Source organism: Peromyscus californicus, unplaced genomic scaffold, assembly GCF_007827085.1.
Source record: "Peromyscus californicus insignis strain IS unplaced genomic scaffold, ASM782708v3 Scaffold_5__1_contigs__length_169319896, whole genome shotgun sequence".
Taxonomy (NCBI): domain Eukaryota; kingdom Metazoa; phylum Chordata; class Mammalia; order Rodentia; family Cricetidae; genus Peromyscus; species Peromyscus californicus.
This window is the reverse complement of record NW_026294573.1, coordinates 34,954,563-34,978,406: the sequence shown is the minus strand read 5'-3', so window position 1 is coordinate 34,978,406 and position 23,844 is coordinate 34,954,563. Positions and strand designations below refer to the sequence as shown.

Genomic DNA, 23,844 nt, shown 5'->3' with positions numbered 1-23,844 from the left:
CTAGACTTCCTTTTCTGCGGTCTCAAGGCTCCTCATCTCTTAGTGTTTTTTCTCCCTAGGTATCAACTCTTCGTCTTCCTGATACTGGTTGTTTCTGGTAACTACTGCCCTCAGAGGCATGACCTCTATATCAGCTCCTGTCTCCAGGTTCCTCCCAGTAGCCTTCACGTACAGCTACATAACCAGTCACCATCTGGCTTCCGGGGGGATGGAGGTGCCTGTGAAACCATAGTCCTGGCGGCTCTTGGTGTCTGCTTGAGAGATCCAGCACTGAGATTCTCTTCTGGCCACCACAGGACTGGCCACATAAGCACATCCTTTCCACAATGCCCTCTATGTGTTCTAAGAATCTTGCTCCAAACTGTAACTTTAAGGCCCTCCAGGATGTTTAATCACTGAATGAGGTCACTGGACCTCAGAGGCGGGCAGTGGCAGGCTCTTCACAGAGGCAAGGAAGGGTCACTAGACCCACAGTTGGAGGCTGACCCAGAGTAGTCACCTTCTGAAACATGCCTAGCTTGGGTCATATTGTCCCATGAATGTTTCTAGGTGAGGACCATGTGGAAGACGACCCAGTGGACACCATGTGGGGCTTCTGTTACATTTCTTGCTCTGTCTCCCACTCTGGCTTGTGAGTATCTCTAGGGCCTGGTTTGTGCTTTTCCTGTTTCTTCCCCGCACCCGCACTGGTCTCTTTCCATTCTCTCTGACAGCAAATTGCCTGTTTGCCATATTGTGGTTCAGTCCTACAGGGGCCCCCTTCTTTGGGATATAAACCCCTGCCTCTCCTGTCACAGCTATTGAGAAGTCAGCTCTCGCCATGAGGCTCCATCTACCCTTGTCCCTCTTCTCACATCCCCAGTCTCAGAACCTGTCGCCTTCCAGACCTGGTCAGTGTCCCTTTCTGCTGCTCAGAGGCTTCCTTCCATAGACAGATAAATTTATTTAAACAATTAACTTATTATTGTCGCCGCCATTGTTATCTTCAGTGTCACAGACTGAACCCAGGAGCCACACACATACGGTAGAGATTCACCACTGAGCTACATTCTCATCCCAAATCTGACTTGAAAGGATGGAAATTAAGAAAGTGGTCAGGGATACAGTGGGACTTCCTCCCACCTCCTTTCTAGACTCTGTTTCATGTTTCTTTTCTTTCATTTTTTTTTTCAAATTTGGTCTATTTTCCCTTTATTGGTTTGGAAGGTTTTCTCCTTCTTTTTCCTCAGGCCTCCTTTCTATCACCCCTCTAGTTTCTAAAAAGTTTAATGAGCTTATATAACAAAGGATGCAAAGCAGGGATGGCTGAGTTAGAATCGCCAGAACCCACATGAAGCACGATATGGTAGAGAGAGAGAGAGAGAGAGAGAGAGAGAGAGAGAGAGAGAGAGAGAGAGAGAGAGAGAGTGAGTGTGTGTGTGTGTGTATGATCTCAGAACTACAGAGAGATGGGACTAGAGACAGGAGAGTCCCTGAGAGCTAGCCTGGCACACACAGTGTCGGGGGGTGGGGAGGTGGGGGAGCAAGTCTCCCTGTCTCACACAAAGAAGGTGAGAACTATGAATTGAGTTGTCCTCTCACCCTGACGTCTACATGTACTACTCTGTGGTGCATGTTCACCCGAAGTCACAGACACACAAAATGGTTCTCCTATTGTGAAACAACCAGAGACATAGGATGGTTTGGTTCCAGACCCGCTGGCTTTGATGCTTCCGCCCAGTATTTCAGCTCTTCTGATTACTCTTTGGATCCACAGTTCAGCTATCTATCATGTTCCCTGTGTTATGTCATTACTGGGGGCTCAGAGTCTACATTTTGCCTTTGTTTCCCTGGTGATATATATCTGGGGGATAGCCACCAAGCTTCAGTACTCTGAAAGGACTGTGTCACCATTTCTGGTTCTCACTGTTGCCATTGAGAAGTCACATGTTACCTGGCACTGTTACTCCTGTGTCTCAGCCCTTGCTCTTCTCCCTGACTGCATTAACCCCTTGTCTTTGGTGTTCTGTGGTTCTGACGTAGGTTTGCTGTTAATTATCCTTTCGGGAACCATTAGGATTCCTGGAGCAGATGGTCGCCATCTTTCATTGGTTCTGAAATACTCTGTTGCTCCTTGTAACACCCATCTTCTAGAGACTCCACTTAGTGACGACTTACTCCCTTCCATCCCTGGCTCTCAGTACTTCTCGTCTGTCCCTCTGGACAGGTTTCTCTCTTCAGATGGGTGTGTCTACCATATGGCTCCATTTATTCATTGAGTTTCGAATTATAATAATTATAGTTCTCAGTTCTACTAGTTATTTGTGGTTTTTAAATATAATTTGTCTGTAAAATTTCAGAAGACTCTCGCTTATAAAAAAAAAAATTGCTGGGTGGTGGTGGTGCATGCCTTTAACCCAGCATTCGGGAGGCAGAGGCAGGTGGATCTCTGAGTTTGAGGTCAGCTTGGTCTATAGAGCGAGTACCAAGACAGCCAGGGCTACCCAGAGAAACCCTGTCTCAAAAAACTCAACAATAATGATGATGATGATAATAATAATAAAATTCCTCTTTCTATTTCCTTAAACATAAAGCATTAAATCTTTTTGTTATATTTTGCTCATCTATTTCTTTTTTTTTTTTTTTTGACTATTTAAACAGTCTTTAATGAAAGCTGTGTAGGACACATCCCTACTCCTGCATCTTCTCAATCGTTTCTTTTTTTTTTTTTGCTCATCTATTTCATGTGTGTGCATGTTGAGTCCTTGCACAGTGTCAGTGACTTGGTCTGGTTGGGGTGGCAAGGACTGAAGAAAGGACAGACAGACAAAGAAAAGCCAGGATGGGGTGGGGACTGGGCTCTCTGCCGAAGAAGCAAGCCACAGTCACCCCAGAAGCTCGGTGTGTTTACTCTGCAGTTGAACAGAGAGGCTGAATTATTAGCTACAGCTCAGCAAGGAGCAGTCTCCGGGCCGTGAATATCCGGGTGGGGATGAGGAGAAGAAAACTACGGAGGACATTCCTTCTTTGCACGCACTGTTAACACTTGCACTTGCACCAGGAGGGAAGGTTTTGCCATTTCCCATGGGGCTGAGGCTTTGGGGTTCTGTCCACATGGACACAGCCCTTGACATGGTCTATGACATGTCCATGTCCATATCCACCACACATATTCATTCAGGACTTCACTTACTCAGGGCTTCCTCCACTCCGTGTGTGTGTGTGTGTGTGTGTGTGTGTGTGTGTGTGTGTGTGTGTTTCCATGCATGCCACCACACACAATAGAGGTCAGAGGTCATTTCTCTCCTTCCATCATTTGGGTCCTGAAGATCCAGCTCAGGTCAGTCCTTTGACCATCTTGTGGGTCCATTTTAACAGTCTGACTTTTCATAGTCTGTTGGTTTTATCCTGTAGTCTGCTGTTTGGATAGTTCAGCATATGTTGGTTTTTTTTTTCTGTGGTCTTCATTTTCAGTTTAGGGTTTAGTTTCCTGGGCCTATGAAGTCAGGGACACTCATCCCAGCTTTCCAATTGTCCCTTACTTCCTTTTGTGTCCTCTCCATTCACAGCCCATTTATGTCATTTTTACCTGGTTTTTTTTTTTTTTTTTTTTTTTTTGGTTTTTTCGAGACAGGGTTTCTCTGTGTAGCTTTGCGCCTTTCCTGGGACTCACTTGGTAGCCCAGGCTGGCCTCGAACTCACAGAGATCCGCCTGGCTCTGCCTCCCGAGTGCTGGGATTAAAGGCATGCGCCACCACCGCCCGGCTTTACCTGGTTTTTAATAGCTACCTTTAGTTGTAAGTTCTAGTGATGCGGGTCTAGCAATTGACAGACGAGCAGCCTATCTGCTAGATCTGTTAGCCAATTGTCTTGCAAATTTGAAAACAATATAAATGTTGTTAAAACTAAGGTAGTGGTTAGGTAAGAACAAGCTCTCTTGTTCAAAGGATTTAAAACACCAGCCGAACCAGCTGACGCCCTAAGCAACTGGAAGAATGTGTATTTTGCTCTGACTTGTCTTGGGAAGGGGACGGGCGCACATTTCAAAATCCAAGGTCAGACTTAGGTTTTGCACAATCGAGGTCAACAACTGGTGTTACTTGTCACCAGCTGTCACAAGTGAATGTTCCTTAATAAAGCTATAGTAGATGAAGGCTATGATTGGTGTGCTTTCCAACAGTTCATGGTGTGAGTGTTGGGTTGGGGTGTGCAGGGGGCAGATACTGAAGATACAAGAGCGGCAGGAATTGACGATTCCTGGAGTTGGGAAATGGATTCGTGCAAATTCACCAGATTTTGCTCTCAACCTTTTATATGTCTGGAAATCTCCATATTAATGATATAAAGAGCTGCCTGTGGGGGTGTGGGGAGTGGGGGGTGGGAGGGTGGGGGGGTGGGGGGTGTCCCAACTAAAGAGTTTTCAGGATGCTTTGGCGAATCTGTAGTATTTTCTCCCCACTTCCCTCCCCGCTCTTCTCTTTAATCCTTTCTCCTGCTGCCCCCACCCCCCCTTTCTTTCTGTGGTGTTTGCACGGGTGTGCACATGTAGAGGCCACAGGAAGGACACCCGGTGTCTTCCTCTAATGGAGTTCCACCTAGTCCCTTGAGAAAGCTCTCGCTGAACCTGGAGATGGTTGTTCTTTAGCTAGGCTGGTAGCCAGCAGTTCCCAGGGATCTTCTTGTCTTCCTGTCTGCGCTCACCTCTCAGTGGAGTTAACCCTTCTGCTTCTGCCCCTTCGAGTGCTGGGATTACAGGTGTGTGCCCTTAGGCACAGCGACGTTCGTGGTGTTTGTTGTGTTTGAGACAGGGTATCTCTGTGTAGCCCTGGCTGTCCTGGAACTCCCTCTGTAGACCAGGCTGGCCTCGAACTCACAGAGATCTGCCTGCCTCTGCCTCCTGAGTGCTGGAATTAAAGGTGTGTGTCACCACCGCACCAGGCCAAGTTTGCAACATTTTAAAGAGAAGTTTTGCAGTTGTTCACAGGCATATCTGAGCTTTATGCCCCCAAAAGAAGGTAGCCTCGGCTTTCAGAAATTGGTAGTTCCCGCTTTAGGGAGTATGCTGTGTTCTCATGTCCGTGTTGAGGGCTGAAGAGGGCGACTTTGGGTACCACTCAGAGGATTTACTCTGGTCCCAACTGTTATACTAACTTAAAGGGACCACAATGCAATACAATTGTATACATACATATATATACATGATGATTAACGACAAGAATACACGTGGTCCAGGAACTGAGCGTCACTAGGCGATCTCAACTTTGTGAGAACGTTGGACAGTACCCTTACACTAAGATGGCCATGGGGACAAGGCACCACAACCATCCGTGTAGTTCATCACAGACCTCATGTAGTCTCGCAGCACAGGGCTATTACACAGATTGCAAAAGCAGCGGAGAGTTCCTGGGGCATCCGCAATCGGAAGGCATTTGCTCCGGGATGCTTCAACTCATTGGGTCTTTATCCCTGACTAGTAACCACCAGAACATGAGGCGTGTCTGCTTCACTGGGTTACTCTTCACAGAGATGCCTTCCATTCCTGGTTTGTCCTGATGATCAGGTACAAAGATGACTTCGGGAATATATCTTTACTGCCTGAAAGCCTGTGGAGACTGGAGACTTTTCGTCAGCCTTCCTTTCTTGGAGAGCCGTGGGATACCTTTCTCATGGAGTCTAGTGCCAGGAAAAAGTTTGTTTCCCCAGGAAAAAAGCAAACCAGCCAACCTCCTTCTTTCTGCCATACAGTGAGAGAATTATGTAAACTACACTCCCTTTTGTTTTGAGACAGTGTCTGGCACTGTAGCCCAGGCTGACCTTGAGCTCCTGGCAATGCTCCTGTCTCAGTCTCCGAAGTGTGGGGATTCACTATCATGCTACCTCCCTTTTTGCCTTGGCTACCAGATGGTCAGAGGCCAGTTAACGTGTCATCGCGGTCACAACTTATCGAACATTCCTTATGTAATTTCCCTCTCCCTTTAAATAGTTCCTCATCTTTTTGTCTTCATTTTAATTGTACAGGTCCCTTACCCACAATTCTAAAATGTAGGGGGAAAAAAAAGATTTAAAAATGGAACACTGTTTTAAATTCCTGAAGCTCGGTTTGAATATTCACATGTCACTGCAGAATACTAATGTGTTTGAGTTCAGGGCACTGCCCTAGACCCCGTGGGGATATTACATAATATACAGCATGTTCTTTCTAAACTCCGCAAGATTCTGAGTTCTGAATTATAGCTAACCCTGAGGATTTGAGACAGGAGCCTGTGGCCCTATGAGTGAGAGCATGGGTGTGGGCAGGTCCTCACAGATCCTCTAGAGAGGTGGTGTGTGCCACGGAGAGGCTCTGAAAAGCCACGGGTGGATGTGACCTGATATTGAAAGAAGCCAAAGGGAGACCTGTTCATGGCCACCAGTGGGCCTTCGTCTCAGCGCCCCAATCCCAGTGGCATTACCTGTTTCTGAGACTTCTTGCGGTCGCGCTTTCTTGGACAGTTTCAGGGCTGATTCGAGGTCATAGATTTGGGAGCGGGTTAACTTCAGCTCTCTGCGGAGCTCATTAATCTCCTTGATCAGAGAGACATTTTCCTTTAGAAAAGAGAGAAGGCAGTGAGTGTGATGCACAGGTGCTCGGTGGGGGCAGGGTGTGCCCTCCTGGGCTTGAGAACCAGGAACCGGGACCTAAGTTCATCTCTGGATCCTGCATCCGCAGTGAGTCCCTTTCAAGGTCCCAGCTAACTCGATTTCTGTGGACTCAGCACCTTTTCTACCCAGCTGTTTTCTTTCAAACATCCATACCAATGCTTTGTTAGGCGCTTTGAACATACTTTAATGTGCTTAAGCACAGGTAATCCTTATAGATTTGATTACTACCACATGGTGATGGTTCTGGAAATTGAACCTACAGTCTTAGGAATGCTAAGCATGTGCTCCACCACTGAACTATACCCCCAAGCCCTATAATCACAATTTTACAGAAAAATAAACTGAGGCATCAGAGAGGTTGTGTAAGTGGCCTGAACTGCACAGCAAATAACAGAGCCAGGATGTTAGTCTCAGCAGCACTCGATCTAGCATGCTTAAGTGCTGTGTGAGCCTCTTCTCACACCTGCGTTTATTTGTTGAAACTGAAGGACATCTGTGGTTCTTCCTCCCCAACCCCACCCGCAGAGACAAAGTTTCTCTCTGTAACAGCCCTGGCTGTCCTGGAACTCTTTTTGTAGACCAGGCTACCCTTAAACTCACAGAGATCTGCCTGCCTCTGCCTTTCAAGTGCTGGGATTAAAGAGTTGCACCACCAACACCCGGCTAGAACATCTATTAAGTCCTTATACGCAGCAAAAGACACTTGTCCTCAGTGCCATGCTATTAGTGAGCAACACAGAATAGTAAGCAGCTTGTTAACATCTGCTATATTTCCTGGAGATTGACTTATTTATGTTTGACCAATATTCATCTATTTAATAAGTCTGTACTGGGAACCCGGGCTGGCTAGTTTTATATCAACTTGACGCAGGGTAGAGTCATTGGAAGGGGAACCTCAATTGAGAAAATACTTCCATAAGATCTGACTGTAGGTCATTTTCTTAACTGGTGATTGATGTGGGAGGGCCCAGCCCATTGTGGGTGGTGCCATCTCCAGCCCATTGTGGGTGGTGCCATCTCTGAGCTGGTGGCCCTGGGTGCTACAAGAAAGCAGGTTGAGCAAACGATGGTGAGCAAGCCAGGAAACAGCACTCCACAGCCTGTACGTGAGCTCCTGCCTCCAGGTTCCTGCCCTGTTTGAGTTCCCATCCTGTCTTCCTTCAATGATGAACAGTGAGTGACGTGGAAGTATAAGCCAAACAAACCTCCCTAACTTGCTTTTTGGTCATGGTGTTTCATCACAGCAACAGTAACTCTCACGATTGTATGAGCAAGTGTATCAAGACCATGATGGGGAAACCTGCAGAGACGACCAAACCAAACTAGTGGGAACTCGTGAAAGTTGGATCAATGGCTGTGGAGCCTGCATGGAACTGGACTAGGCCCTCTGCATGGCAAGATAGTTGTGTAGCTTGATCTGCTTGGGGTGGAGGGGAGGGCTGGCGGTAGGATCAGAATCCATCCCTGGTGCAATGAGGGGGCTTTTTGGAGCCTACTACCTATGATGGGACACCTCACGCAGCCTTGAGGCAGGGGGAAGGGCTTGGACTTGCCTCTACTGGATGTGCCTCCCCATGGGAGACCTTGCCTTCTTGTGGGGGGGAAGTGGGGAATGGGTTGGGAGGGGGAGGCTGGAGGGGTGGGAGGAAGGAAGAGTGGGATATTTGATTGGTGTATAAAATAAATGAAAATTTTTTCTTAATAAAAAAAAAAAAAACCTCAAAAACCAGTAACCCTCACTAGGACAGTATCTGTCATGGGCCAGCCACTGAGTTGTTCCTGGGGTACATAGAAAGTGGGATCTGCTCCCTGCTCTTGACTTTACAGTTTAGTTAGGGTAGGAACATATTTGTGTGGCTCTGGCTTGCTGGCATGGAGGAGTAAGGAACACAGGGAAGACACTTAATCTTGTCTGAATGACAGGTGGGCTCTTAGGAGTTGACCCCAGGGCTGAGGCTGAAGAGTTAGCAAGTAAGAGGGTAAGGAATGTTCCAGAGAATTGAACAATAGGACAAGGGTACAGAAGTATGGCATTGGCGATAATCAGGGGGACAGTTTCTCTTTTCTCCTTTTCCTGCACCTCAAGTCTCTGCCTTCCACTTCATACTTAACACAAGCGTCCTCAGTTGTCACTAGGGAGGAGTCCCCATGCCCACAAGTGCAGAGTGACCGGCCACTTTGCTCTCAGAGTCCACGCCTCAGTGTTCAGCTTGGCTCACACATAGTTTCACACATGCTTGCAAATAAATCACCCCTACATTGTTAAATGGAACTGCTGGCTCAGCGGGGCTGGTGCAGTTCCTGAGAGTCTGTTTCTCTTTTCGTGTGTGTGTGTGTGTGTGTGTGTGTGTGTTGTTGTACATGTATGTACATGCCTGTATGTGTGTGTGTGTGGAAGCCAGAGAAGGACATCAGGTGCCCCGCTGACAGTCTCTCACTGGGCCTCGAGCTGGGCTAGTGGGCAGCAACCCCCAGCTATCCTCCTGCCTCTTCTCACAGCACTGAGGTTACAGACACACACAGTCACACACCAGCTTTGTACATGGGTGCTGGGGATTTGAACTTGAGGTCTGCACACTTGTGTAACCTACTGAGCCTCACCTACTGAGCCATTTCCCCAGGCCAAGTCTCCGCTTTTCTAACTGGCTGTGCCTGTCTACAGGCCAAGCCCAGGCAGGATGGCGCTGTTTGGAAACACTGGAGCGCCTCTGGGTGGAGTTACATCAGGAGTGGTGGGGGTGGGGCTAGAGCTGGAGGATCTCAAGCTTCCTCACCGATATACCTCTAGAGATACCCCAAATCAAAAGATAGCCCCCAGAGACTCTTAGTCTAAGCACAGATCTAGATCTTTAGAATTTCAGCATACCACTACATTTCGGCACTCCTCACTTTCAAATTTCCCTCCATGCTGGAAGCGATGACCAGCGCTTGCTGCAGGGCTTTGCTCTCCAGGCCAGGCTCCGTGCCTGTTTTTCTGAGTTGGCGGGCTTTCTCCATCTAATTCTTTATTTTTTTCAACCAACCCTGGCTCTGGAGATGGGTCACCCATATTTCCTTTCCAGATGCTGTCTAGTAAAATTCCCTGCCAGTCTCCCCTGGAGCTTCCCCATGCCAGCTTTATAGCACACTGTGATTGCTTCAATACATTTTTATTGGACACTAAGACCCAGGGCATTGCTTTGCATGTGAATGCTTGTGGGCTGGAGAAGCAGGTGGTGGACATGGAAACAGAGGGGAGGGGCTTTAAGAGCCACGAAGAACTCCAGCATGCACTCACAGGCCTGGGGGCCAGAAGGCACTTTCTCTACCCTTCTTAGCTGGCTTTGTTTAGCTCCACTTTTGCCTCATTCTATTAAGGAAGACTTATAACCAGACAAGACTAGAGACATAGGTAGCCCTTTCCAGTCCTCTCAGGGTCCTCTCCCAGCACTTCCAACCATTTTGCCACCGAGTCCCATCAGTTTTGCCTGAGCTGGTTTATGATTTGTCTCAGCTGTCAGCAGCTTGCTCTACTACGGGATGACTCCAGCACAGCCCTGCATTCTCCCTACCCCCTCGCCAGCCCCAACCCTATGACTGGGGTCCCTGGATCCTGGTACCCTTTGGTATGAATGTCGGTCTTTGACCTACTGCTGGTCTTTGACACCTCCACAATGAGCCCCCAGAGTATGACTCCATCATCTCCCCCTTCATTTTAATTTTATTTATGTATATGGGTCTTTTTTCTCTGTATATATCTATGCACCACATGCATGCTTGGTGCCTGAGGAAGCCAAAGGAGGGCACTGGATTCCCTGGAACTGGATCTCCTGGAACTGGAGTTACAGACAGCTGTGAGCTGCCATGTGGGTGCTGGGAATTGAACCCGGGTCCTTTGGAAGAGGAGCAAATGCTCTTAATCACTGAGCCATCTTCGCAGCCCTGCACCATGCCATCTTTACTGGAGAGTGACTGAGGCCAGAAATCAAATGTAGCCCAGCACCATGCATCTGCTTGTTCAATCCTTCATTCACCCCTGACCCCCAGGGTCACAGCTCCTGATAGCTATCTATGAACATGTCATTGTGCTAAACATGGAAGCTTCTCTTGGCTGTAATGCAGAGATGTCATGAGAGTCGGAAGCACGAGCCTAAGTCTGAGAGGCGGGGAGACGGAGTGGAGACGACTTTTCTTAGCCAGGAACCCTGAGGGAGCAAGTAGAAGGGAAGGCTCTAAAGCTTTGATGATAAAAAATACTGCTAAGAATAATAGTAACGGGGCTGGAGAGACGGCTCAGCCGCTAAGAGCAGCGGCTGCTCTTCCCGAGGTCCTGAGTTCAATTCCCAGCACCCACATGGTGGCTCACAACCACCTAGAATGGGATCTGATGCCCTCTTCTGGCATAAAGGCATATATGCAGATAGAGCACTCATATACACAAAATAAATAAATGAATGAATGAATCAAAAGAAAGAAAAAGAAGAAAAACTGTGAGATTTGGCTGCGTGCATCATCTTGGCTGCATCCCTGCACGGTCTGCACGCATCACCTCATCTCACCCTTCAGTATCCCTATGGGGAATGTATTCTCGGATTCATTGGGGTCTGGCGTCATTAGGACAGTGATATGGCGGTTTGAGTGCTCCTGTGGCCACCTCCACAGTGCCCGGCTCCCACATGTCTACTGCCTTCCACACTCACCTCTCACCTCCTTCTTATGCCACTCTTGTTCCAGGAGCTCAGATAGAACGATGGTCAATGACAAGCTGAGGTCTTTAAAAACTGTTTTCTAAGGTAGTCTATGTTCTGAGAAACCCAAAGGTCACAGTGAGGTCAACTGTGTGTGACTTTGTAAATAAAAAAAAGAAAAGAAAGAAAAGTGCACTCAACAAGCTTGCTAAGCCGTCTCTTCCTCCTGGCATCCTGGCTAAGAGGGTCTACAAAACCCCTTCCAGTCTTCCAGACCTTCCCCAGCCAGCTACCAGGCCACTGAAACGATCTGACCAGGTCTAAGTCTGGAGAATCCCAGAGCAGTCTGCAGACACTAAGGTCTTTATGACAAGGTAACAAGGGCTGCCTTAGGTCCTTGGAACAGAATGATGATGCCCTGGCTGAACTTTCTGATCTTGATGGTAAGCCGAGAAGGGGAAAGGAATGCCCATAGCTCCCCCTACTGGCTGCTCTGAGTCAACGCCGTTAAGGGTAGGCTGCTGCCTCAGTGTGGGAGAAGCTGGCCACAGAGATCTTGGAAGTCTCCTATGTGTTAGCAGGATCATCTAACAGCACAGATAACAGCCTGTTGTCTCCCCTGCTTTCCCTACTTTCCTCCTGTGCCTGACCCGGCATTTCAATTCTCATTTCTGCTCTGAAATGCCTTTGGCATCTCCACACCCCCCTCTCCAAGCTCTTCCTTTTTTACCCCTAACCCGACAGCCGTCTACAGGGTCCCTTGTCACTGCCTCTGTCTTCTGAATACTCCGCCAACCGAGTCCACCTTTTGGAGACAAAGGCAAGTGTATCTGAGACGCAAGCTCTCTGACCTGTGTAGAGGAGGAACCTCACAGTTCTTGGCAAGGGCAGAGGGCCCTTTCCAACATGCCCCAAGGCTAAGCGCTGCTGTTCAGGTGGACTCCCTCTGCTTTCGGATGCCCTGCAGAAGTGTGGGCTGTGGATTCCTGAGTCCCCACTCTCAACCCTACCTCTTCCTCTGCTTTTTCTCAAGCTGTTGTCTCTCCCTGGAAGGAAGGCCCTTCTCCCAGCTGATCCCCAGTCACCTTCCACACCCCTGAGGCCAAACTCCAATGACCTCACTCCTTTGAGTCTTTAAGGAGCATGTTTCCTCTGCAGGCCCACACCACAGGATAAATGCAATGGTCCATGCTCCCCAGGCTCTCTGAGGGCAGGAATGCATTGTCTATCTTGGAATCCTCCACAGCTGACACACAGCTTGTTGTGTAAGACCTTGAAAAATGTGAAGGGGGTGAATAAAATGTGTGTCCGAGGTGTTTGTACTGCTTAGCAACTCATTTCTATATTTGCATAAGCATGCCAGGGAACAGTGTGTGGAGGCCCTGGGCTCCTATCTGGATATACAAATGAGATGCTGGCCCCATTTTTTCCCCTCAGTTGTTTTCCAATGAGTTGCTCAGCCACTGTGCCTACCCTGGCTTTCCTTCGCCATTTTGGAATAAAGTACCGGGGCCCTGGTAGCCACACAGGAGTTCTAGCAGCTACAAACTACCATGTACTGAGGCATTCAGGGCTCCTAGCCACCACGTGTGTGTGTGTGTGTGTGTGTGTGTGTGTGTGTGTGTGTGTGTGTGTGTATGTGTGAATATGTGTGTATGTGTGTGTGTGTATGTGTGAATATGTGTGTATGTGTGTGCATGTGTGTGTATCTGTGTGTATGTATGCATGTGTGTGTATATGTGTGTATGTATGCATGTGTGTGTATATGTGTGTATGTGTGTGTGCATGTGTGTATGTATATGTGTGTATGTGTGTGTGCATGTGTGTATGTATGTGTGTATATGTGTGTGTGTGTGTGTGTGTGTGTGTGTGTGTGTGTGTGTGTGTGTGTGTTTTGTGTGTCTGGAATTAGTTGTGCTCCCCTTTCCCACCCCCAGGCTACAGGCTTCTCTGGCGCATGCAAGATGGACTTTTAGACTCATTCATTTATTTCCACCGTAGCTCTTGAATAATTTCTTTGCTGGGAGAAAGAAAAAGAAATGGTATTTTCTGAGCCCTAATTCTGCACCAGGCAGGTGGCTGCTGTTTGTCCTGGCCAAGCCTACAGTAGCACCAGGGTTGGTGTCTTTTGCCCCATGTTACAGATAAACAGAGTGGTCTCTGGAGGCCCACAGTCTCCTGGCCAAAGAGCAGCGAAGCACTGTTGCCGGGGTCTGCTCGGATACTGTGTCCATTCACCTCCCACACCCTGGGTGAGAACATAGTTCCTAGCTAGGCTTTGCCTGCCTAGGCCCTGCAACCTCCTGCAGCTCTGGCCTAGCCCTCCTGTTCAGTCTCAGGATCAAAGAAGAAAACAGTTTTTTAGCACTCAGGACAGTAGTTCTTTAAAAAGAACAGTCTTTTTCTTCTGGGCTGGGCATGTAGCTCAGTGATAGAATGCTACTCGGTATGCACAAAATATTGGATTTGATCCATAGCCCTTGGGGAAATAAGACCTTCCTAACTTTTCCAAGCCGAGTCTTACCCAGAGCCCCAATAAAACCTGTGAGAAGTCTCTGTGTGTGCATGTGGTGGTGCTGGTGGGATGCAGAGCCCTAACCCCAGGCTCCCTTCCTGTCCCCTGATGCTGTCTCAGTCTTTTCTAGATCCATAGAAGTCACAGCACACAGGTTTCTTCTTCTTCCTCCCCCCCCCCCGCCCCTCCCCTGAGACAGAGTTCCCCTGTGTAGCCCTGAATGCCCTAGAACTGGCTCCATAGACCAGGCTGGCCTCAAACTTAGAGATCTACCTGTCTCTGCCTCCAGAACTCCGGGATTAAAGATGTGCGCCACCATGTGCTGCTAACACACAAGTTTCAATGCTGTTTAAGACAGAAGATCTAGCTCACAGGGGCATTGCTTGAATCTCTTCTGCTGCCCACTCCTACCCTGGTCCAGCACTCTAGGGGATGGGGGAGGGGAAGGAGCATGGTGTCTGCCCTAGCAGCCTTATGAAGGAATTTATGCCCTGTAGCAAGCTTGTGGTCTCCCCTTCCTCCCTTCCTGGGACTGACTTGTTGTTTTGGACTTCTGTGTTGGAGGGAGGGACCAGCCCTGGGAGGACCTCAGGCCTGTGCTGCCGTGGCAGGGATCAGCCATGCCACCAGGCGACAAATACTGTCACCCTGGTCTCACTGCCTAGCTTCCTGTGCTCGAAGTCCGTGTTCTGGGTACCCCAGGCCCTTAGCAAGGCTGTGTGCGGTTGCTGGCACCAAGAGGTCTACCAATCACATCCACTCCTCTTTCTGGGTCTCTGGAAGCTTTCACGGTCCAGAATAGAAACGGTTTGAAAGAGTGGAGAGAAGGTGAATGGCAAGGACCAGCGGTGCCTTGGCTTGGCCTGAATTCCTGTGTGCCCTCCTCGTCGTGTGCGACTTTCCAACCTGGTATCTGGTTTCAATCCAAACTGCACCCTGTTCCCATTCCAGTACTTCAATCAGGACATTAAAGAAATGTAACCAGAAAAGTATGTGCCCTGTGTGATTCCGATGTTCTCTTTTGATATAACTTCATATCAGTTGCCTCAGATGATACTGACACCCAGAGATCTGGCAAAAGCATCTCAGTGGGCGGTTCCAACAGAGTGCGTGCAAGAGTGGGGGCAGGAATGGGGCCTGGCTCCCTGAGCCCTCTGCTGAAGGATCCTGGGAGCTGGGTGTGGGGAGCTCATTAAACACGATCATTGCCAACTCTGTGGGTGTGGTTCAGTCTGGACCAAGAGATAAGGGTAAGACCTGAGGCACCAGAAAGGGAGATGAGGCAGGTGGAGACCGGCCAGATCCATCCCAGTAGGTGGGAAGAACCAGATAAAAGGCAGCAAAGTCAGGTGTCTCCAGAGCTGGAGGAGAGAAGGGGGCGCAGGAGTCAGGAGAGCTGTGGCCTGGATGGATCACGGGTAACTGAGGAGAGGGAGGACACCAGCTTGTTAGGCATCGGGATGAGATGGCAAAAGGAACAGGCAGAGGCAACAGGGCCACGAGTGGGCATGGCGATGCCCAGTTGGGCTCCTTGGTGGGCCCTGGGCCATAATGACAGCCGGGATGAGCTCTGGGGAGTCAGACAAGAGGAGCCATAAGAAAGCTGTGGGTTCCTGGATGTCTGGGGAGCCTGGATGATGGGTGGTCTCAGGCATCGGGGAGATGTGTCCAGTACCTGCATGATGCGGACGTAGTCGGTGCGATGCAGCTCGCCCTCCTTGACCACCTTCTTCTTGAGAGTGGCGAGGTTCCTCTCCAGGTGCTCCCGCTGGCGGGCATACTCCTGCTGCAAGTCTGTGTTCAGCCCTGCGATTTCCACCTGGTGGGTGGGGGAGACTCAGCGAAGGAGGGAGATGTGAAGGACAGGGCAGGGCAGCACGGCGGGTGGGGAAGGGCGGGGCACTCGGAGCTCACCATGTCTGCCCGCTGCACGTACTTCTCAAAGAGACAGCGGATCTTCTCCTTCAGCAGCCGGGGCTCCTGGATGTACGCCACGCAGTTGTGAAGGTCTGTCTTAAACCGCCGGACCAGTGCTTCCAGGTCCCTCTCCTGTAATCAGATATTTACTCCTGGGGCTGCAGGGTGCACTCCACGTGGAGGGGCAGGGGCTTCAGGAAGAGGCTGATGACACGGAAGGGGACCGGAGTATCCCCATCCGGGACTGACACCTGACTGTTGGGGACCACCCCGGCACAGAAACCGAGGTGGGCAGTCAGCCCAAAGGGAGCAGTTCTGAAACTCTTGTGCACTTGCCTAGGTCGGATACCCTGCCTGAACAGCTGCCAAGAAGACAGGGCTGAGACCACACACACAGGGCATCCCTATTGCTCTGGATTCCATTAACGGCCTCAGGCTTACAAGATGAAAGGAAGCTCATGTGGCTACACTTTCCTTCAAAGCCACGAAAGATGTACCACTCCCTCCTACAGATCCTTACCCAGGGCCACCCCATGCCCCTTAGGACCCCACCCAGCATTTATTCCCTTGACAGTCAGGAGCACTGCTGTGAATGGATGAGGAACCCCTACAGATTGCTGTACACTGGACTAGCTGCCCATCTTCAGCCATGCTTTCCTTGACAGCCACCTTCTCTACCCTTACCCAAGGGGGTGTCTCCCTTCTCTCCACTCCCATAGCCCTTTATCCACTTTATACACACACACACACACACACACACACACACACACACACACACACACGAATGTATATATTCACATATATATGCATATATATGCAACTTCTCTGTATATAATTTTCTATCTATATATTTTATGCACAGGCTACAATTCCCTTATCAGCCCTTCTGGCTAGCCCAGAGCAGGGCCACGCCCTCTTCCCATGTACAGCTCTGCAGCTTTTGTGCACTGCCAGTGTTGCCGTGGAGGAGGATGGGAAAGCTCAGTCTGATTTGGAAAACGCTTCAGGTGGCCTGTGGGAAGAGTACACAGTTGTATCCTAGCCGGGGGCCGGAGGACCTGGGTTTCCCAGGCTGCCTCTGAGCGGACAACTAGCTATGAGTACGGGGTGAAGTTTCTTTTCCTCCTCATTTCTCAGCCCTTGCTGTGCTGATTTACAACATAAGAAGACTGGAACGGGCCAGATGTGTAGCAGGCACCTTTATCACAGGATAAGTGTTCTGAGGCCAGCCTGGGCTACAGAGTGAGATACTGTCTCAAGACACACAGGGGCTGGAGAGATGGCTCGGTGAGTAAGAATGCCTGTTGAACAAATATGAAGACCTGGGTTTAGACCCAGCATCCCACGAGCCTAAAACCCCAGCACTGTGAAGTGGAGACAGGAGGATTGCTAAGGTCCCTGGTCAGCTAGTGGAGCTAAAGAAAATGACAAGCTCCAGGCTGAGTGACAGATTCTGTCTCAACGAGATGAGGTGGAGAGTGATAGAGCAGGGTACCTGACTTCCTCCTCTGACCTCTGCGCATGGGCATTTGTGTGTGTGTGGGCATGCACACACACACACACACACACACACACACACACACACACACACACACAGAGCAAGTAAACATGACTGGAATGGATGGTCTCTAAGGTTCTCCTAACAGCAACAGTTTTGGGGTGGTCAAAGTATTTAACCACTCCATTAAGTACAAATGACCTTTTTAAAATTGTGTTCTTCCCCAGGTCCAACAAACCCAAAGCTAAGGGTGTTCCTATAAGACAGAGGTTCTCAACTTTCCGAATGCTGTCACCCTTTAATACAGTTCCTCAAGTTGTGGTGACCCCCCAGTCCTAAGATTATTTTCATTGCTACTTCATAACTGTAATTTTGCTACTGTTATGAATTGTAACACAAATGTCTGATACGTGATCCCATGTGAAAGGGGTTCACGACCCACAGGTTGAGAACCACTGCTATAAGACCAGCATCCTCACCCTCTCATCCCTACACCCAAGTTGTTTTATAGTCGCAGTTGAATTTGGACATGCAAATTTGTTAGGGCCTGGAAGCAGACAGGTCCGTGGGCAAGCGCGTGAGTTAAAACGGGATGTGTTTCTTAGCAATGGCTGGCTCTGTCTCGAGGAACCAGCTGCCCGTTGCAGGCAGGTGCCAGACTCTGAAATCCTCGCACCTTCTGCTGCTCTTTGCGCATCTCCTGATCCGTGGCTCTCAGTTTCTGAAACAGCTCCGTGATGTTCAGCTCCAGTTGCGTGTTCTGCTTATGGAAACGCTCCAACTCGGCTTCCATCTATAGCGAACCAGGGGATGGAGGCAAGAACCAGGAAGTCAGGGATGGAAACTGCGTTTGAGAGCAGTCCTCTCTCACTGGGAATTCCCGACACAGTATTTCTTCTCTAGTTCCCAACTCTGTCCTCTTGAATGAAATCTCTTTCCGTACCGCCTACCATCCTAAAAGCACCTCTCTTGACTGATGTCGCGTCCACCGGGGTCCTCGGTGTCTGCGGCCAGGCTGTGAAGTTTTCCTCCTAGCTACCTCCCTTTTCCCCAACCTCGCAGATTCCACTTTTCTTAAATTCTTTCTCAGTCAGTCAGTCTAAATTCTGGTTTCTCAACTCCTGCTCAAGGCAGGTCCCTCCAGAGAAATATGTCCTTCACCCAATGTGGAAGGTAACATGAATGGAGCTCGACCCTCAGGGAAACAAAAGGTGGGGCTTGCTTCTAAAACAGAGACCAGAGGGACCAGAGTGGCGTACAGGCATCTTTCAATCTAGGGCATGAAACAGGGAAGAGCTGAGAAGACACCCAGTCTGATCATTAAAGGGTCAAAAAAGTACAACCTAGGGCCGCCCCCTCTTCAAAAGGATGGCGGGAGACCCCAGCGAGCATCTGAAGGATTGCTCTCCCTGGTTGGATCTGTCATACCCAAGGCACACAGCTGGTTCAGATGAGAGTGTCTGTGGAGAAAGCCAGTTCCCACTCAAAGCAAGGGGTGAGGTTTGATGGCCACCCCAATCTGACGGCACTAGTACTCGTGGTAGGACTATGGAGGCTCACTGACTGTTTTTAGGGGATGGGATGTTTGTTGTTTTGTGTGTAGGTAGGTGGGATGCCCCCCCCAAATCTATCCCAGGTTCTATCATCACATTTTAAAGTCTGGGAAACTTGTAAGAAGCTACCTCCATGTTCTTGGACACAGAGGAATGCCTCCTTAGCATAGGAGGCGTTTTATGAGAATAGCCCTTCGAGGCAATGCCTGGCATCCGGGTGGACTCTGTGACCATCTGATGAAGGAGGGAAGGGCAGGTACCTGTGCTGGGCAAAGAGGGTAAGAGTGAGGTGTGGGGTGGGGGTGGGAACTACCCACCTCTGGCAGAGGCATGAAAGGCTGCAGAGAGCCTCCTTGTAGAGGACACACAAGGATGGGGCTTCGCACAGCCAAAGCTAGAATGAGCAGCACTGTCAGCAGGCTAGGAAGGCCGCTCAGGGGTTAAGAGCACTGGCTGCTCTGGCAGAGGACCTGGGTTCGGTTCCCAGCGCCCACATGGTGGCCCACAGCTGTCTGTAACTCCAGTTCCAGGGGACCTGACCCTTCTTTCTGGCCTCTGTGGGAGCCAGGCACACATGTGGTGCACATGTATACATTCAGGGCAAAAAACCCTCACACAGAACATACACAATTAAATAATTCTTTTTTAGAAAGCAACGAGCGCTGTGGGAGGCTAGAAATACAGAACTGGCGTGGAGGTAGTTTCTGGGTCCTAGAAGTCTCAGTCTACAGGGATGAGAGAACTGAGCCAGAGGTGGCTATGTAATGGATCAAATGTTATCTGTGATTGAGGCAGAAGATGCTCTGGGCAGAAAGTGCCCTGTGTACACTAGGCACTTGAGTATGTGCCTACCCTGGGAAGGGGCACTTCAGCTCAATGTTATAGAGCAGTGTTTCTCAACTTGTGGGTCTTGACCCCTTAGGGGTTACATATCAGATGTCCATACATATCAGGTATGCAATATCCAGATATTTACATTATGATTTGTAACAGTAGCAAAATTACAGTCATGAAGTAGCAATGAAATAATTTTACGGTTGGAGTCACTACGACCTGAGGAACTGGATTAAAGGGTGGCGGCATTAGGAAGGTCGAGAGCCACTGGTGTGGAGAGAGTATTGGGGGACAAAGTAGGAAAGAGACTAGCAGGCAGCCAGCAGCCAGCAGCCTGCCTACAGAGGAGCAGTGGGTGGGTAGCCTGGTGCATTTCTGCAGGCTGGCACTGGTCCAGATGACTGCAAGATGGCACAGCACTGGGGGCAGGCTGAGGGGTCCACCACGCTGGGGTCACTGAAGAACCTCACCAGGATCAGCGCGAGCAACTGGTGGGGGGTGGGGTGGGGTGAGGTGGGGTGGGGTGGGGGCCCAGCATAGAGGTTGGTTCTATCAGAAGAGAGAAAACTAAGCCCAGGAGACTAGCTAGGTGGCTGTACTGGGCTCCAGGGAAGGAAGACAATGTCCTAAGACAGGGACATGGCCCCCCGAAGGTCATGTCTGAGTGGCACAGCCCCACTGTACCTCTTTTCACTCCTAAGCCAGCAGTGACAGACTGGGTTAGGGGGGAAGCGACCTGGGACGGCATTCTTTGCCCTTCCGTTTCCTCCACAGGCAGAGCCTCACGTGACTTCAAGGATATAAATATAAACTGTCAAATATGTAAAGTGTGAGTGTCCAGCTGGAAAACCAGGAGCCGAGCCCGGGGTGTGGGAACAAACTTCTCTTTCCCAGCACGAACATTCCATCCACTTTTCCATGTTATTGGTTGTGACAATCCTCAGCGGGGAGGGGTGGGAGAATGGAGAAGCGTTCTGTCCCCCAGCGGGCATCTGACAGTGTCTGAGATGCTTTGGATCATAACAACCGGGGGTTGGGGGGCGGTGCTTCTGGCACAGAGAGAGCAGAGATAAAAGACAGTGCTGAAGCCCTCTCCAGCCCCCCCCCCCCCCCCCCAGGTGGAGAACCAGCACTCCGGAACACAGGTAGTTCTGAGAAATCCCACACTACAAGAACGAATCAACGAGTTGAAACAAAAACCACGGGAACCCTGGAAGAGATTCTTTTTCTCCACAGAGAGAAGCTGGGGACGTGTATATGAAGAGGGGTAGCTCCATCAAGGTTGGGTAATGCTCATTCACCGAGAGAAGCTGGGGATGTGTATATGGAGAGGGGTAGCTCCGTCAAGATTGGCTAATGCTCATTCACAGAGCTCTCTGTATACAAGCCTAGGGCCCGAACCTTCCTTCCTGTAGGAGAAGTGAGCCAGAGATCTGCAGTGGGTATTTCTGAATGTGTCACCAATCCCCAAAGGAAAGGCCCACAGTTAAAGGTTCCTGCAAGGAGCCAGGTCCAGACTACATCCCTGAGATATTGGCATAAGGAGTGGGCATAGGGTGTGTGGGGAAGGATAATCTAGGGGGGTCCCTGCCCTATTCATTTCCTAAACAAGTATGTTCTCCACTTAGAGTCAAGGTCATGCTCAGCCCCCATCACTGCTAGGGACGGTGAATGATCCCACGGGGGTGTTGATAGGGAGATTGTAGGACAGAGCCCTCACAGATGCCCTTATGAAAGAGGTCTGAAGGAGCCAGCCACTCTCCCTTTGGCCTTCCACAGTGCGGACACACAGAAGTCACTGTCTATGAGACACAGACCCTCCCCCACACAACCTGCTGATGGCCGGATCCTGGACTTTCAGCCTCCAGGACAGTGAGAAAAATTTCTGTTGTTGCAAATTCCCCAGGCTGAGATATTTTACTACGGAAAGGACAAAGACAGTTGCCATTCCTTGGCCCTGAAGTCACCAGTGTATGGCAGGAGGTCCCAAGAAGGCAGCTCTGTGGTCATCTGTGGGTGGAGAGAGCACCTGCAGACAGCATGGGGAAAGTCAATACCATCCCCTCTAGACCCCCATTTCCGGGCCTCTGCTTGGTGTCTTTGCTGCACACACCATTGTCACCACGGCCTACAGACACCTAGACAGGTAAAGATGTGCACTCCTCCAGCACAAGCATCTAGAGAAAGCGCAAGGAGAGGGGGGCCCTTCTTGGCCAGGGAAGGCATCTTTGAAGAGGCCACAGCCGCTCTGAGACAGGGAAAATGAAAAGCTGGTCATGTGATGGTCCAGGGGACGGTCTTCCAGGCAGCGGCGACCCTACCACTGAGATCCTAAAATGGGAGGGCTTGGCTTTTAGGTGCTCACAGGAAGCTGGTACTGGAGCAGGGGAGGAAAGCATGAGATGCGGCTAGAGAGAGGTGCAGAGCCTTTGGATCGTCTTCTAGTGGGATGGGACACCATTGAGGACTTCACTCTGTGTGGAGGCCAGGCTGTAGCCTGAGCCATGTCCGGATAAGAAATGGTGGAGGGGGCTGGTGAGACGCCTCAGCAGGCAAAGGCACATGCTACGCCTGGGGACTTGGGTTCCAGCTCTGAAACCCACAGGGTGGATGGAGAAAACCGACTCTTGCAAGCTGTTCTCTGCCTGCTACATGAGGTGCTGCGGCAAGCTCACCCTACCACTTAAGTAAAACGAAAACCAAGTTGTATTTCCTTTTTCTTCTTCCCATTTAAAGCGACGGTGGAGGCGTGGACCAGGGTGATCGCTGCAGGGAAGAAGAATTGGCTTTTGGACATGGGGGTTGAGAGGAAGAGTCAGGAAAGACTTTTACATTTCCTTTTGACTGAGAAACAAACTGAATAGAAGGGGAGAGAGAAAAAGTCAAGAGTAATTTTGGCGGAAGATATCAACAATTCAAGTTTAGGTCATCATGGCCTCCAAATTCTAGCTCGTCTGTACCCAGCAGGAGTCTGGTGGGTAAAGAGAATGTCATGAGAAAATGTGCAGGAGACCAGGGCTGTAAAAGGCACACATCTGGGCCACTGGACTCTAGAAATCCGTGTGCAGCCAGCCTGACTTCCAATGGCTCTCCTCTCCACCGTTATACTGTTTGTTCCCCAGAACAGATTTAAGAGCCTCCGTCGGAGGTCCAAACACCAGACCCTAGCCTAGGGCCCCAGCATGGAGCTTGCTTGGGAGCAAGAGCAGCTTTTGGCTGAGTACACACCGCCCCCTAGTGGCCAAATGTTCTGCATCTCCCATTTGTCCCTACAGTGAGACTACGCCACACCCCGTGCCCTGACACAGCCCAACTAACACAAGCTATATTCCCATCTAACTGGCTTTGGGAAGCTGGAAGTCACAGGGTTAGAGGGGACAGAGGTCTGAAGGGCGGGGTGTGTGAGCGCGGGCCCTCACCTCCTGGATCTGCTCCTTCATCACTTTGATCTCATTCTCCCGAGGCTCTATCTGCTTCTTCAGCTCCTTTATTTTGTAGTCGAGGACAAACTTGAACTTCTCCAGCTCTTGGTTCTTCTTCTTCAGATCATAAATTCGCTTCTCCTGGAAGTGAGATGAGAGAGAAGGAGAAGTGAGTAGGGGCACAAGACGCTGTCACATGGAACCCCTCTAGGTTAGAAAACACAGAGTCTGTGCAGGAGACACAGACTTCTGGCCGGGGGGTACAGAGGTCGGTACAGGCCGTAGCACCGACTCCACAGAACTCACACACTCACTCACTCTTGTGTAGGTTGTGGAGGATGGTGTCTAAGTTCTTCTGCATTATGGCCTTGGTGTGACTCTGCAGCATGTAGAATTAGTTCCCCTCTCTTGTAACTCACAGGACTTATGACTTGCTTTGGTAACCCAAAAAATGCAATGGAAGGAATGTTGTGTGGCTGCCAAGGCTAGGTCAAACAGACAGACAGCTCCCCGCCTGGCTCCCCTGGGACACTTGCTGTGGTGGAGGCTAGCTGCTATGTAAGAGGTTTAAGCACCCTGAGCCCTCTGGATAGGGAGAGCACATTCAGGGCTCTGTGGCTGAAAGACTCAGATGAGCCCCCTCACCCCCGCCCCTTACCATCCCTGCCACAGGGGATGGAGCGGGGCATGTGGAAGAAGCAGCCACGGTGGGCAATCATCTTCCAGCCTGTAGCTGTTGGAGGCACCCCCAGTTTTCCCAGCTGAGTTTCCAAACATCGGGGTCAGAGACCAGCCATCCTGTTGAACCTTGTCCAAT

The 23,844-nt window shown here is 50.0% G+C and overlaps 1 protein-coding gene across 2 annotated transcripts in view; it reads right to left on the bottom strand.

Moving 5' to 3' along the window:
* The window catches only part of Cfap57 (cilia and flagella associated protein 57), a 74,554-nt gene that overhangs the window by 1,579 nt on the left and 49,131 nt on the right, over positions 1 to 23,844 (bottom strand). The window contains exons 18-22 of one of the 2 annotated variants that reach the window (XM_052718670.1): positions 23,025 to 23,168; positions 17,895 to 18,011; positions 15,718 to 15,852; positions 15,479 to 15,622; positions 6,432 to 6,564 (exon numbers count right to left, since the gene is read on the bottom strand). In XM_052718670.1, coding sequence (XP_052574630.1) covers positions 6,432 to 6,564; positions 15,479 to 15,622; positions 15,718 to 15,852; positions 17,895 to 18,011; positions 23,025 to 23,168 — 673 coding nt within the window. Of the gene's footprint in view, positions 1 to 6,431; positions 6,565 to 15,478; positions 15,623 to 15,717; positions 15,853 to 17,894; positions 18,012 to 23,024; positions 23,169 to 23,844 lie in introns of those variants that run through there. The other variant, XM_052718671.1, reaches the window with a different exon arrangement.